Source organism: Eschrichtius robustus, chromosome 8, assembly GCF_028021215.1.
Source record: "Eschrichtius robustus isolate mEscRob2 chromosome 8, mEscRob2.pri, whole genome shotgun sequence".
NCBI classification, from domain to species: domain Eukaryota; kingdom Metazoa; phylum Chordata; class Mammalia; order Artiodactyla; family Eschrichtiidae; genus Eschrichtius; species Eschrichtius robustus.
Genome location: NC_090831.1, coordinates 84,726,075 through 84,739,920, shown reverse-complemented (window position 1 = coordinate 84,739,920; position 13,846 = coordinate 84,726,075). Strand labels below are relative to the sequence as shown.

Below are 13,846 nucleotides of genomic sequence, written 5' to 3'. Positions count from 1 at the left end.
CGGGGCTGGCTTGTTACACACTCAGGTCCACCATTCTTCCTGTAGGATGCAGTGTGAGTGGCACCCCCTGGAGCTGTGCAGTGAGGCAGCCCTGGCCCGGACCCCACTTATCACTTTGGGTAAATCTTTTTACCTCTCGTATCTGAGCACCCCATTTGATGGATGATCATTAGACTCACCTGGGGAACCTGTTGACCTGCAAACTTGTGGCTCCATTCCCTGGAGGTTCCCCTTCAGTGGGTCAGCAAATGACCCTGGAAGCCATATTTATAAAAATCACCCAACTCTTACATTCAGGGCATCTACAAGATCTGGAAAATGAAGACCTAAAAGTTCTGCCAGATATCACTTCTCTCACCTCGTGCAAATTAACAGTTTTTGTGGGCCTGAGGTGTTTGGATTAATTTCGTGTTCTCTATTTTTACTATTATTACTACTACTACTAACACTATTAACGGTACTTCCACTGCTAATAATAATAATAATGATAGTAATAATAATTAACAGTAACACAGAATGTCAAGGGTAGTACCCTGTTCTTTAAGACTAAAATGGAACAGTCTCAAACACCATCCCTAGTGTATATCTTCACATCTCACCAGGCATTCCAGGGTAGGGAAAGCTTATCCTTCGCCTGGACCCCAAGTTCCTGCTTCGTCTGATGTCGAGATCAGTCAGTGTGTCTTCTTGTTATCTTTACCCACGACTATGTTCACTCAGACTAGCACAACCTCCACTCACACCAGGCCTCTGCATGGAAAGTAGACTTTACAAAAAGTTTGCGTAGGTTCAGGGGACTTGTGACAAATAACTTGATGTTAAATCATGCCTATCCTCTGCCTGAGAATTCTCTCTGCTTTTCTGCCAGCTCAGACTCCAGGCATTTGTCATGTTGCTGGATTCTGGCCTTCAGCCCTATTTTGCCCCACTCTGTGTGGCCAAATAAACAAAGAAATGAATGAATAAACAAATAATATTTGCATTTATAGATAAAATATATATGTATATATGTGTATGTGCATTTTATGTGTATACATATATTTATGTATAAAATAATATATACGTGTATGTGTGTATAGACATATATTATATATATACAAGCATACACACACACACACACATATATGTAAATGTTCTTTTGCAGAACAATTCACCTCGCTTCCTTTATTTCTCGCCAGAACACTTGGACGTAGTTGTTGTCATTTCCCTCGTTTTGCAGATGAAGACTTCATCTTCACAGCTCTTCAGAGGTTCCAGAGAAATCGAGTTTGTTGCTTGAGGTCCAATAGGGAGTAAGGGCTATAGGGACAAAGCAGAGACAAACCCCTGACTTCTCACTTCTAAATCCAGAACTTTCCCTTTCACAGCAGCAGTTCTCCACTCTGGATGCACATTAACATCACCTGGGGTGGGCTTTGAAAATCCGGATGCCAGAGCTCCAGCCCAGTACAATGAACACAGAATCTCTGGGTGTGGCGCTCAGGTAACTGCATATTCAGAACGCTTCCCTGGTGATCCTAAAGTGCACGCCTGCTCAGACCAGTCTGGAGACCGAGAACCATCACACGCACAGAGGTAAAGGCTGTGCTCCTGGCTTTTCTGGACCATGGACTATGCCCTGCTTTGCTCCCACACCCTCACCCACCCTTCTTCTCAGTGTTGTCTTCAGACCCAAACTTTTGGATCATTTGATAACATTGCACGTGAGCATTTACCGGTCTGAAAAGTCTGTCCACAATCCTATTCTTTCTCATCCTCTCTTTCCTCTTTACAGGCACAAAGAAGCTTTCTTATGGCTCACCAGCCCCAAGCACTAGCTCCACGAGTTGCCTTACCTTGCCAGGTGGGTAAATATCGTTGCTTCATAATCTTAGTTGATCACAGACAGCAGAAAGGACCCGTTTCTCAGGAGTTGAGTTTAGCAGTTGATAAGTGGGGAATCTGGCCCCTTGTGTATCCTGTTGACCCCATGTTATCAGAGGGCTTTGTCTCTGTCATCCACATTTGTAAGGTTCTCCCAAGAATGCCCATAACATATTCATAGTTGTTTCACAATCTTTCCTGCTCACTGATGGAAAGAGTAGAATCTTGATCTTCCTTAAGGTTCATCGGGACATGCTGTGCAAGTATTTCTTTGAGAGGCAGATGGCACAGGGGGAAGAATGAATTTTTGGAGAGAGAGAGAGACTTGGGTTCAAATCTCAGCTTTGCCATGTTCACACTGTGCAGGCTCACTACAGTTATTCAGCTTCTTGGAGCTTCTGTTTTCTCATCTGTCTGCATGATAATAAGAATTAGAAATAATACTCATCAATTTAACATAGTACTGACTCATAGAGGGTGCTCATAGCGAGTATCTACTATTGAGAAATAAGGAGGTCTTGGACGATCTGTACTGGATCCTATCTAACATTTACTAGAAAATTTTAAGCATTCATGACAATCCTGTGTAATCACTATTTAATATGAGAGGCACCTATTGGTCACTCTGTCTCCATGCATAGGTTTACATTCTCTATGCAAATTTGATTCCAAGTAAAACTTGGAAAAACACATTTCTTTGGAGGGAAGGAGAGATTATAAAAGGTAAATATGGACATTGTAGAAAAATCAAAAAATAATACAAATTAAAAGCAGGAAAGATGTTGCCAAAATGCTACCACTCAGAGCTAATCAAGATTACCTCTCCTTCCAGTGTTTCTTAAATACCTTGTTTTTTTTTTTCTAGATTGAGATTATACTCTACATGGAGTTTTGTTTCCTCCCTTTTGAAATTTACTATTACATTATGAGTTTTCCCCCATGTTATTAAATATTTTTAAAATATTTCAGCGATTGACTAACATTTCATATGATTATACAACAATTTATTTATATACAGCATCCATGGGAATTGGTTTCAGGACTACCCACAAATACCAGAATCCATGGATGCTCAAGTCACCCGCAGTTAACCCTCCATATCTGCAGGTTCCACATCTGTAGATACAAGGGGCCGACTGTATTCATTAATAATCTGGCATTTATATAGCTTGCCTTTTTTTTTTATCATTAATAACTTTACATTCTTGTACATAAGTCTTCTTCTGAGTCTGTAAATATGGATTTAAGACAGATTCCTGTAGGTACAATTACTGACTCAAAGAGTATGTACATACTTAGGTTCTTGACCCATTATTGTCAAAGTGATTTCCAGAAAAGTAATATTATTTTATACTTTTAGCAATGAGTTTGCCATTTCACTTTGCTCTTGCTACTGCTGACATTGATACTTCACTAATTTGATAAGAAAAATTATATTCATATTTTTTTGCATTTAGTTTATCTTTAAAAAAATCTGTTTTCTAATGTTAATTTATCTTTTACATTGTTTCTTTTGGGAATTTCCATATTTCATCCATTCAAAGAGAGATAGTGACTTGCATTTTAGCTACTCTGAAATAGGAATGTTTTGCAAGCAATGGGGTGTTATAATTGAATTAACAGCATTTTTTCCTTGGTTGTACATGAAATAATAATTCACTTTATAATCAGCCGCATCTTGGATTAGATGAAATATAATCTATGTCCATCTGCTTTTTCAGCCTCAACTTCTGCAGTGTCCCTACCCCAGTCCAACAGCTGGACTCAGTGTCCACTGAGTAGCCCCTGAACTTACTTGCCTCTCACTCTGCCTAGAAGGGTCTTTACCCTTTTCTCCCCTGGTTAATTTCTCTTTGCGGTCTCTCCAAACTTTCTAGGTAGAATTAATGCTGACGTATAATTATTTGCTTATAAGTCCTTTAACCATTGATCAGTGGCTTTTTCAAGGGTAGGGACTGTCTCATTCTTTTTTGTCCCAGTGAGGTGCTGCTGAGGTGACAAGCACATATTGTGTGCTCATAAATGTTTATGAGGCCGGGTGCCCTGGTGTGTGAGTGAGCATTATCCAATTTAATTTATGACTAGATAGAAAACAGCCGTCCTCAGAAGAAGGCTCATCTTGGAAATTGGCTTTGTATCAACTATACTAACTTACAGCTATACAACTATAACTATACAACTATACTGACTGTTTTTTAGTACTGAGTAGACCTTGCTCTGTAGTCTCTGGAAGCCCATTTCATCTTGTTCCTGTTTGTGGTTTTGTGCTCTTAGGATTATAGTCATTATGAGGAAAACAGCTCTAAACCCAACAACTTCAGTGTGTAGTGATGGTGTTTGCTCTTCTTTGTAAAGTCATAACATTCCTGGGTCAGGTGGGACCTCTTACATACTGGACATCTGCACGAACGTGCAGACCTGACCTGGTTCCCACCTGCTATGCTGGCCTGCTGGGATTCTAAGACCTCTGAGTCAGAGTCTCAGCCACCCTGTCTTTGGCTTTAGTTTCGCAGTCTAAAGTGGTCCCAAATTGGGTGTCAGGATCTGAGTTCCAACCACTCGAAAGCCTGTGGAGGTGGAGTGGGTAGTTCTCAAAACACTTGACATAATAAACCATGCTTTGTTTAGCAGACGCCCTCCACGTCACTCATAATGACAGCCAGCCCGCTGTTTCTCCTTGTGACCTCACGGATGCCACACGTTACCTCCCACAGTGCACATGCTTCTACCACAAACTCTTGGTGCAGGCTGTCAAGCAACTTAAAATATCATGTTTTAGGATACTCGAAGAGCCAAATGGAGGAATAAAAATCCTTTAAAACCAATAAAGGAAAATTATGCTGAAGCCAAACAAGAACAGAGATATGCAAAAGAAGCAATCCAAAATCTGAAATGTTAAAAAGCAAACAAACATATAGTCATTGGAATTTTTTAAAAACAAAGAAAAACACAGTTGGTGGTATAAAATCAAGGTAGAACACAGCTGAAAAGAGAAATAATGTTGGAAGATAGTCCTTAGGACTTTATACCAAACACATTGTACAGATAGAACCATATAAAAAAAGAAAAGAAAGAGCTTGAACCATAAAACTCTTAGAAGAAAACATTCTTATGACCTTGAATTAGACAACAGTTTCTTAGATATGATACTGAAAGCCCAAGCTGCCAAAGAAAAATTAATAATACAACTTCATCAAAATTAAAAACGTTCCATTATCAAGAAAACTAAAGGAAAATCCATGGAGTGAAAGAAAATATTTGCAAACCATAAATCTGATAAGGATTTAGTATCCAGAATATGTAAAGGATTCTTATAACTCAACAATAAAAAGACAAACAAAACAATTAAAAAATGGGCAAAATATTTGAAGAAACATTTCTCCAAAGAAGATAGGCAAATGGAAGGTGAAAAGATGCTCAACATCATTAGTCATTAGGGAAATGCAAATCAAAACCACAGTGAGATGCCACTTCACATGCACTAGAAAGGCAAGAATAAAAAGATGGATAATAACAAGTGTTGACAATGATGTGGAAACATTAGTACCACCATATATTGCTGATGGGAATGTAAATGGTGCAACTACTTTGGAAAACAGTTTGGCAGTACCTTAAAGTGTTAATCATAGAGTGACCATAACACCCAGCAGTTCCGCTCCTAGGTATGTTCTCAAGAGAACTGAAAACATATGTTCACACAAAAACTTGTCCACAAATATTCATAGCAACATTACTCATAATAGCCAAAAACTGGAGACAACCTAAATGCCCATCAACTGATGAATATATAAACAAAATGTGGTATATCCATACAATAGATTATTATTTGACCGTACTAAAGGAAGAAAGTACTGATACGTTCTACAACATGAATGGACCTTGAAAACATTTTGCCAAGTGAAAGAAGCCAGACACAAATGGCCACATATTGTATGATTCCATTTATGTGAAATATTCAGAATAGACAAATCTATAGAGACAGAACGTAGACTAGTGGTTACTAGAGCCTGGGGAGGGAGAAGAATGGAGAGTGAATTCTCATGGGTATGGGATTTTTTTTTTATTGGTGAAGAAAATGTTTTGTAAACTGTCACTGTTTGCCAATGACATGATACTATACATAGAAAATCCTAAAGATGACACCGGAAAACTACTAGAACTAATCAATGAATTTGGTAAGGTTGCAGGATACAAAATTAATGCACAGAAATCTCTTGCATTCTTATACACTAACAATGAAAGATCAGAAAGAGAAATTAAGGAAACAATCCCATTTACCATTGCAACAAAAAGAATAAAATACCTAGGAATAAACCTACCTAAGGAGACAAAAGCCCTGTATGCAGAAAACTATAAAACACTGATGAAAGAAATAAAAGATGACATATACAGATGGAGAGGTATACCATGCTCCTGGATTGGAAGAATCACCATTGTGAAAATGACTATACTACCCAAAGCAATCTACAGGTTCAATGCAATCCCTATCAAATTACCAAAGGCATTTTTCACAGAACTAGAACAAAAATTTTTACAATTTGTATGGAAACACAAAAGACCCCGAATAGCCAAAGCAATCTTGAGAAAGAAAAACAGAGCTGGAGGAATCAGGCTCCCTGACTTAGGACTATACTACAAAGCTACAGTAGTCAAGACAGTATGGTACTGGCACAAAATGTAGGTGACACCTATGGTCACCTTATCTTTGAGGCAAGAATATTCAATGGAGAAAAGACAGCCTCTTCAATAGGTGGTGCTGGGAAAACTGGACAGCTACATGTAAAAGAATGAAATTAGAACACTCCCTAACACCATATACAAAAATAAATTCAAAATGGATTAAAGACCTAAACGTAAGGCCAGACACTATAAAACTCTTAGAGGAAAACATAGGCAGAACATTCTATGACATAAATCACAGCAAGATCCTTTTTGACCCACCTCCCAGAGAAATGGAAATAAAAACAAAAATAAATAAATGGGACCTAATGAAACTCAAAAGCTTTCCCACAGCAAAGGAAACCATAAATAAGGTGAAAAGACAACCCTCAGAATGAGAGAAAATATTTACAAACAAAGCAACTAACAAAGGATTAATCTCCAAAATATACAAGCAGATTATGCAGCACAATATCAAAAAAACAAACAACCCAATCCAAAAATAGGCGGAAGACCTAAATAGACATTTCTCCCAAGTAGACATACAGATGGCCAATAAACACATGAAAAGATGCTCAACATCACTAATCATTAGAGAAATGCAAATCAAAACCACAATGAGGTATCACCTCATACCAGTCAGAATGGCCATCATCAAAAAATCTAGAAACAATAAATGCTGGAGAGGGTGTGGAGAAAAGGGAACCTTCCTGCACTGTTGGTGGGAATGTAAATTGATACACCCACTATGGAGAACAGTATGGAGGTTCCTTAAAAAACTAAAAATAGAACTAACTACCATACAACCCAGCAATCCCACTACTGGGCATATACCATGAGAAAACCATAATTCAAAAAGATACATGTGGACTTCCTTGGTGGTGCAGTGGTCAAGAATCCACCTGCCAATGCAGGGGACATGGGTTCGAGCCCTGGTCCAGGAAGATCCCGCATGCCACAGAGCAACTAAGCCTGTGAGCCACAACTACTGAGTCCACGCACCGCAACCACTGAAGCCCGCATGCCTAGAGCTTGTGCTCTGCAATAAGAGAAGCCACCACAATGAGAAGCCTGTGCACTGCAACGAAGAGTAGCCCCCACTCACCACAACTAGAGAAAGCCCGCGCACAGCAACGAAGGCCCAATGCAGCCAAAAATAAAATATAAATAAATAAATTTATATCCAAAAAATGGTCAACTTAAAAAAAAAAAAATACATGTACCACACTGTTCATTGCAGCACTATATACAATAGCCAGGACATGGAAGCAACCTAAATGTCTATCAACAGATGAATGGATAAAGAAGATGTGGCACATATATACAATGGAATATTACTCAGCCATAAAAAGAAACGAAATTGAGTTACTTGTAGTGAGGTGGATGGACCTAGAGTCTGTCATACAGAGTGAAGTAAGTCAGAAAGAGAGAAACAAATACCGTATGCTAACACATATATATGGAAACTAAAAAAGCTGTACTGATGAACCTAGGGGCAAGGCAGGGATAAAGACACAGACGTAGAGATGGACTTGAGGACACAGGGGTGGAAGGGAAAGCTGGGATGAAGTGAGAGAGTAGCATGGACATATAAACACTACCTAATGTAAAATTGATGGCTAGTGGGAAGCAGCCGCATAGCACAGGGAGATCAGCTCGGTGCTGTGTGACCACCTAGAGGGGTGGTATGGGGGGGGGGTGGGAGGGAGGCTCAAGAGGGAGGGGATATGGGGATATATGTACACATATAGCTGATTCACTTTGTTGTACAGCAGAAACTGACACAACATTGTGAAGCAATTATACTCCAATAAAGATGTGAAAAAAAAATGTTTTGTAATTAAATATTGTTGATGATTGCACAACCTTGTGAATAAAATAAAAAGCACTGAACTGTACACTTCAAATGGTGAATTATATGGTATGTGAACTATATCTCAATTTAAAAAATGAAAGAGCATGGAAGATAGATAAACAGCTCTAAAGGCTCAAATTCCTAGACAGTAAATGCACCTCACTTGCCATACCTAAGTAATACCAAACACATACCGAAATGCATTGTGTGAGATTGTTCCAATTATGTCAAGGGTGAGAAAATATTAAATGCTATAAGAAGCTGGTTATGTTCAAGGGAGCTGCAAGCAGGTTGCCTGTAATAAAATGACAACCAACTGACAGCAAAATTTGCATTAACAACAGTAGATGCCAAAAGACAATGAAGATATATCTTTCATAGGCTGAGGGAAAATAAAGCATTATATAATAGCTAAAATAGCTAAATTATTAGTTATGAATGAAGGCAAAGTAAAAACATTTTAGGTTTACAGTGACATAATTTAGCACTCCAGACTTCACTAAAAGAGGTATAAGGGATATACCTCAAGAAGAAGAAAAGTGAACCCAGAAGCAAAGTGTGAGAGACAGGAATTAATGGTGAGCACACAAGTAAATAAAGCATGTTGGTAAATGTGACTAACTAGTCACCATAAAAATAATGTCCATATTTTTTGCGTTAAAATAGGAAACAGAAGCTATAGATGGAAGAGGGGATATTTAAGAGGGAGTTAAGGAATGCTAAGATCTATTCTGTCTTTGGGCAGAGCTTTGTAATTTTGTCACTCTTTTTGTAACACAAAGGATCATCAGTAACATAATAGAAATATAACCTATAGCATCTAAGTCAGCAAAGGAACAACAACAAAGAAAGGGAATACAGAAAATGTATCTACTTGATAGAAGGCAGAAAGGAAAAAAAAGAAGCAAGGAATAAAGAATGATTATAAAATTAGAGAGTAGAATCAAGTCCAAAACCAAAACAAAATTAGATAGTAGAATCAAGTCCAAAACTATCAGTAATAAGAATAATTGCAAATGGCTCAAACTCTGCTCTTAAAATACAGAAATTTGGATAAGAAAAACAAAATCCAGCCCTGTCCTGCTTTTGAAAGACACACTTTTAAGAAAAACTCCCAGAAAGTCTGCTAATGTATGGCAAAAGAAATTCCATGCAAAATATAAAGCTAGTTCTTTGAAAAACATCATCCATTTTAACATCTGTACATTATCCTATTATATAAATGTGCCACAGGATATTTAATCATTTTTCTGTTGATGGTGGTTTTCCATTTTTTTGCTTTTGCAAACAATGCTCAACATAATGTTGGGCAAGAAAAGCAAGTTTCAATAAGATTTATACCATCTAACACAATTTGTATTATCTTTTAAAACAAGCCAAAAAAAAGTGGATATTTTATGGTTGCATAGAAATGCAATAATTGAATGACTATATGCACAGGAATAATAAACATCAAATTCTGGATGTTTTTTTTTTGGGGGGGGGGAAGGGAAGGGTATATTAGGTACTTAAATTCTACCTTGATATTTAATCTCTTTAAACAAATTTTTGAACAAATATGCAAAATGTTAAGATCTGCTTAAACTGTATTGAGAGAGTACCTGGGTATTTGTTATATTATTAATTATAGTTTCTGTTTGCTCAAATATTATATATTAAAGAATTTCCTAAGTGAAAAATCTGTGACTGTCTTCCAAGACAGTTTTGTTTGTCACATGTGTCAGTCCTGAAGCCACCAGAGACCACTTCATTAAAGAACTGCTTGTGTGGTTTCCAAAATTATCAAAGCTTTCTCCTGAAACGCCAGCACCAGGAAACTGCTCTGAGGACATCACCTTGATTCCTTGCACGTCCATAGCAAAGTGACTTATATGGTAAAGTAATAGCACCTGCAGACAATTTTTTTCTAGTGCCAACTTCAAGTGTGCCCCATGAGGTTTGTGAACGCAGTCAAGCTCATGCGCGGGCCGTAAATGATGGAGAGCTGAGCAAATGTTGGCTCTCGCTGGAGGAGTGGCCCAGAGCTTCACTTCCAGTCATGACTGCTAACGATGGAGACTAGTCAGTGGCTTCTGAGCAGATGTCCCCGGCGCCTCGGTCACGTCACTTTCCCGAAGTGATTGTTAGATGGAAAGGTACAGTACCGTAGTCATTCGCTGATGCAGATAGCTGATTGCTCCTGTGTGTGCAGCTTCTGGCTTGCACGGTAGTGTTGGCAATAGATACAGCTCTGCTTCTAATCTCCGTTGCCTGATGTAGAAAGAGTTGGTGCGTTGAGATGCCAGCTGGCTTGCAATGACATTTTTTGTGTGTCCTGTTCTAGGGGACTACGGATAAAACATCCATCCAGAGGATTCCTCAGAAGAGAACTGACCAGCCCCGAGGTCTGAAGACATTTTAGGAAGCTTATGTTGCTTTTACAAAAACAAAATATTATGTTACTGAGTTACTGAAGTTACTGAGTGATTAACTTCAAAAATGGTAACTTCTGATCTTCCTAATACAGGTTTTTAACAGTAAATACTTTGGTACGTATTGCACATCTATCAAATATCAGGGACAATGCTAGGTTCTTCACACGTATTATCTCATTTAATCTTCACAACAACCCTCTAAGGAAGGTACTGTTATCTCCATTTCACAAATTAGGAAACTGAGGCATACTCAGATAAATAGCTTGCCCAAAGTTAGCAGGTGGCAAGCCTGTACTCTTTGCTTGAGTTTCATTGTCAGGGGTAAAGACTGATGTCAAACAGTCCACACTGGAACAGCCTTTCTTTCACAGTTGTACTCTGCCTGGGGTAGAGTACAATTATGCATGTACCGATTTCAGGCACAACTGTGGGGTGTGGAGGGATCCTGCATTGTCTTAATTTTAAGTAAAGATTCCCATGAGTGGTCTCTTTGCAATTGCCTTTTATCTTGAGTTCAGTTTAAGGGATGCCAGTTGTCATTCTTACTGTGGACTAGAGCAAAACACATTTGTTATGCGTGATTTAGCACTTCAGAGCTCTAGAACCCTAAAGAAATTTAACTTTACAGGCTTCTTCTGGCAGAGGTCATAGTTGGTGTGAGCGAAGGACAGAGCTACTGATTTGGCCTTACACTCCCCATCTTCAGATGCACACGTGGAAAAATGCACACACTGATGAAAAAAATCGAACAAAAGACTTAGCTTGCGTAATCTCCCAAATATTTTTCTCCTTTGAAAGAGCATGCCTCATGTTCTTTGTGCTTGCCAGGAGAAACAAAATGAAAACAAAGAACTCAATTGAAGATGATCATCTCCTTGAGGGAGGACTTTCTTATTCTTTTTTATTAATTAAAATAATATTTTTATTAAATTAAATGATTAATCATTAAACCATAAGGTTGCAGGGCATTTAATAGCTGGCAGTTGTTTGAAAAAGAAAAGAGCTTATTTTCCAGCCTTACCTAATTGCTCCTACTCTTTCACCTGTTTGTCAGAGAGACTTGAAAACTGTGCCTCAGCCTCTCCAGACGGTAGTAAGACCTGAGTTGAGGTTATACCTTTGGTGTAAAACAAAAGTGCTCAGGCCTCAAATTTGAAACTTCAAAGGAAAGGAACTTGCCGACATTCTTCTTTGAGCAAACACGGGCAGCAAATCTAGGTATCAAGGCATTGCTGATGCAAGGGAGAAATATTAGGTCTTGTAGATTCTAGTCAACTGTGTCAGCTGGTGTGTATTCTAAGTGATTCCCCTCTTCTTTAGTGAATGAGAGATTTATGAAGGTTACTGAGTATGATGCTGAGTAGTTTATTCATTCATTAAGTATTTTTCAGCACCAGCTGTTATCAGTACTGGGATTAAATTCTGGGGATGCAAATGTGTATAACACCCTGTCCCATCCTAATGAAGTTTATAGCCAGGATCAGTGATCTATAGGGTGAAGCATAAGGAAGAGGTATCTCAAAGACCAGGGAATCAGTGGTTCAAGAATGGCTTCCAATGAAGGTGACTCAAAGAATTACTATGGCTCAGCATAATTAATGCAAAGAGTCTTAAGAATCAAAAGTCATTTGTTTGTCATTTTCCTAATTACGTCAAGATTAGAGTTCAGGGACTGAAACTCCTTCCATCCTGGTTGGGTATCTAAGCCATACTTCCCATCTGGGGGTTCCAGCACTCTACACTCATGGTTAGGAATAGCCCAAAGTGATTGAATGAACCTCCGTATTTGATAAATAGTTTAGAATGTGGGATAGATGTTTCTGCTTTGCTTAAAATGGCACTGAGTTTCAGCAAAGTGTTTCCCTTAGGTAGCTGAATGAAAAAAAAAAAAAAAAAAAAAAATATATATATATATATATATATATATATATATATATATATATATATATATATGTATTTTTGTCCCCACAAATGCCCATTTTGGATAATTAGCCTTTTGTGAATCACAGTGGTGTGTTCTCTGCCAAATAGTCACAAATAAATTCATTAAGTTAATCTCTTTGTTGTGTGCTGAGGTCTTCCATGTGGTAAAATCCATTTGTACGGGGAATGACATGACTTTTCTACACTATAATAAGAAATCCACCAGGCAGGCCACCATTAAAAGGCTCCTGGTGATGACCTTTCATCTCCTGTGCTGTGTAATGATGGTAGCCACATACCAAGCACCTACGACATACTGGTACTGCGTGAGGTTGCAAGGTACCATACGTATATTATCTCAGTTATAGCCCCTTTAAAATCCTCACAACAACCATGCAAAGAAGTTACCATTTTCCCCATTTTACAGAAAAAAACAAAAACAAACCCAAACCCCTGAATCCCAAAACAGATTATCTCCTTAGGATCTCACAGCTGGTAATAGCTTAATCCAGTTCTGTGACATCCCAAACCCCGCTTCTCTCACAATACCACACCACCTCTCCCAAAAGTAGATCTTCGTGGATTTGATTCTTGTCACAGATCTTAGCATGTGGCCAAGGGTTGGCCACTCCTGTGTGCAATGACCGGACCCTGTCAGCTGCCCCAAGCATCCCTCGAAACTTAAGGAGAAGCCGACATATTCTCAAAACAAACTCGGCACCTAAGCCAGTGGTTCTCAACCTGGCTACGAGTTAGAACCACTGGGCATTACAAACATACTTGCTTGGGCTTCACCTTAAAATAACAGATTACTTTCAAGACTCCTGGAGGTGGGGCTTAGGAATCAGTAAATTTGAAGCTTTCCAGGTGATCAGATGGGCATCCAGGGTTGAGAAATGCAGGTGGAAGCAAACAGCTTCAGGTTGGATGAAGGGCAACAAAACTATGTGGTTTATTTTTTTCCCTGTGGCCATGTATTCCTCTGGGGACCTGGAAATGCTGGTCAGGTGATCTTTCCACACTAGGGAGTGGTTTGGTTCAGGCAGTGTCAACTGGCCTTTTTCTGGATAGCTTCTCAGACAGCAGGCTTCCTGTCTCCTGTGCTCTTTGCTCTGTGAGCTTCAGATATGGA

General features: G+C 38.8%; 1 protein-coding gene across 5 annotated transcripts in view; it reads left to right on the top strand.

Moving 5' to 3' along the window:
* Positions 1 to 11,273, top strand: part of PDE1C (phosphodiesterase 1C) — a 525,463-nt gene extending 514,190 nt beyond the window's left edge. For 3 of the 5 annotated variants that reach the window (XM_068549261.1, XM_068549257.1, XM_068549264.1), the window contains 2 exons: positions 1,775 to 1,843; positions 10,701 to 11,273. In XM_068549261.1, the coding sequence (XP_068405362.1) occupies positions 1,775 to 1,843; positions 10,701 to 10,714 (83 nt within the window). In that variant the 3' untranslated portion in view covers positions 10,715 to 11,273. Of the gene's footprint in view, positions 1 to 1,367; positions 1,576 to 1,774; positions 1,844 to 10,700 lie in introns of all 5 variants that reach the window. The other 2 variants (XM_068549256.1, XM_068549258.1) reach the window with 1 other exon arrangement.
* The last annotated feature ends 2,573 nt before the right edge of the window (positions 11,274 to 13,846 follow it).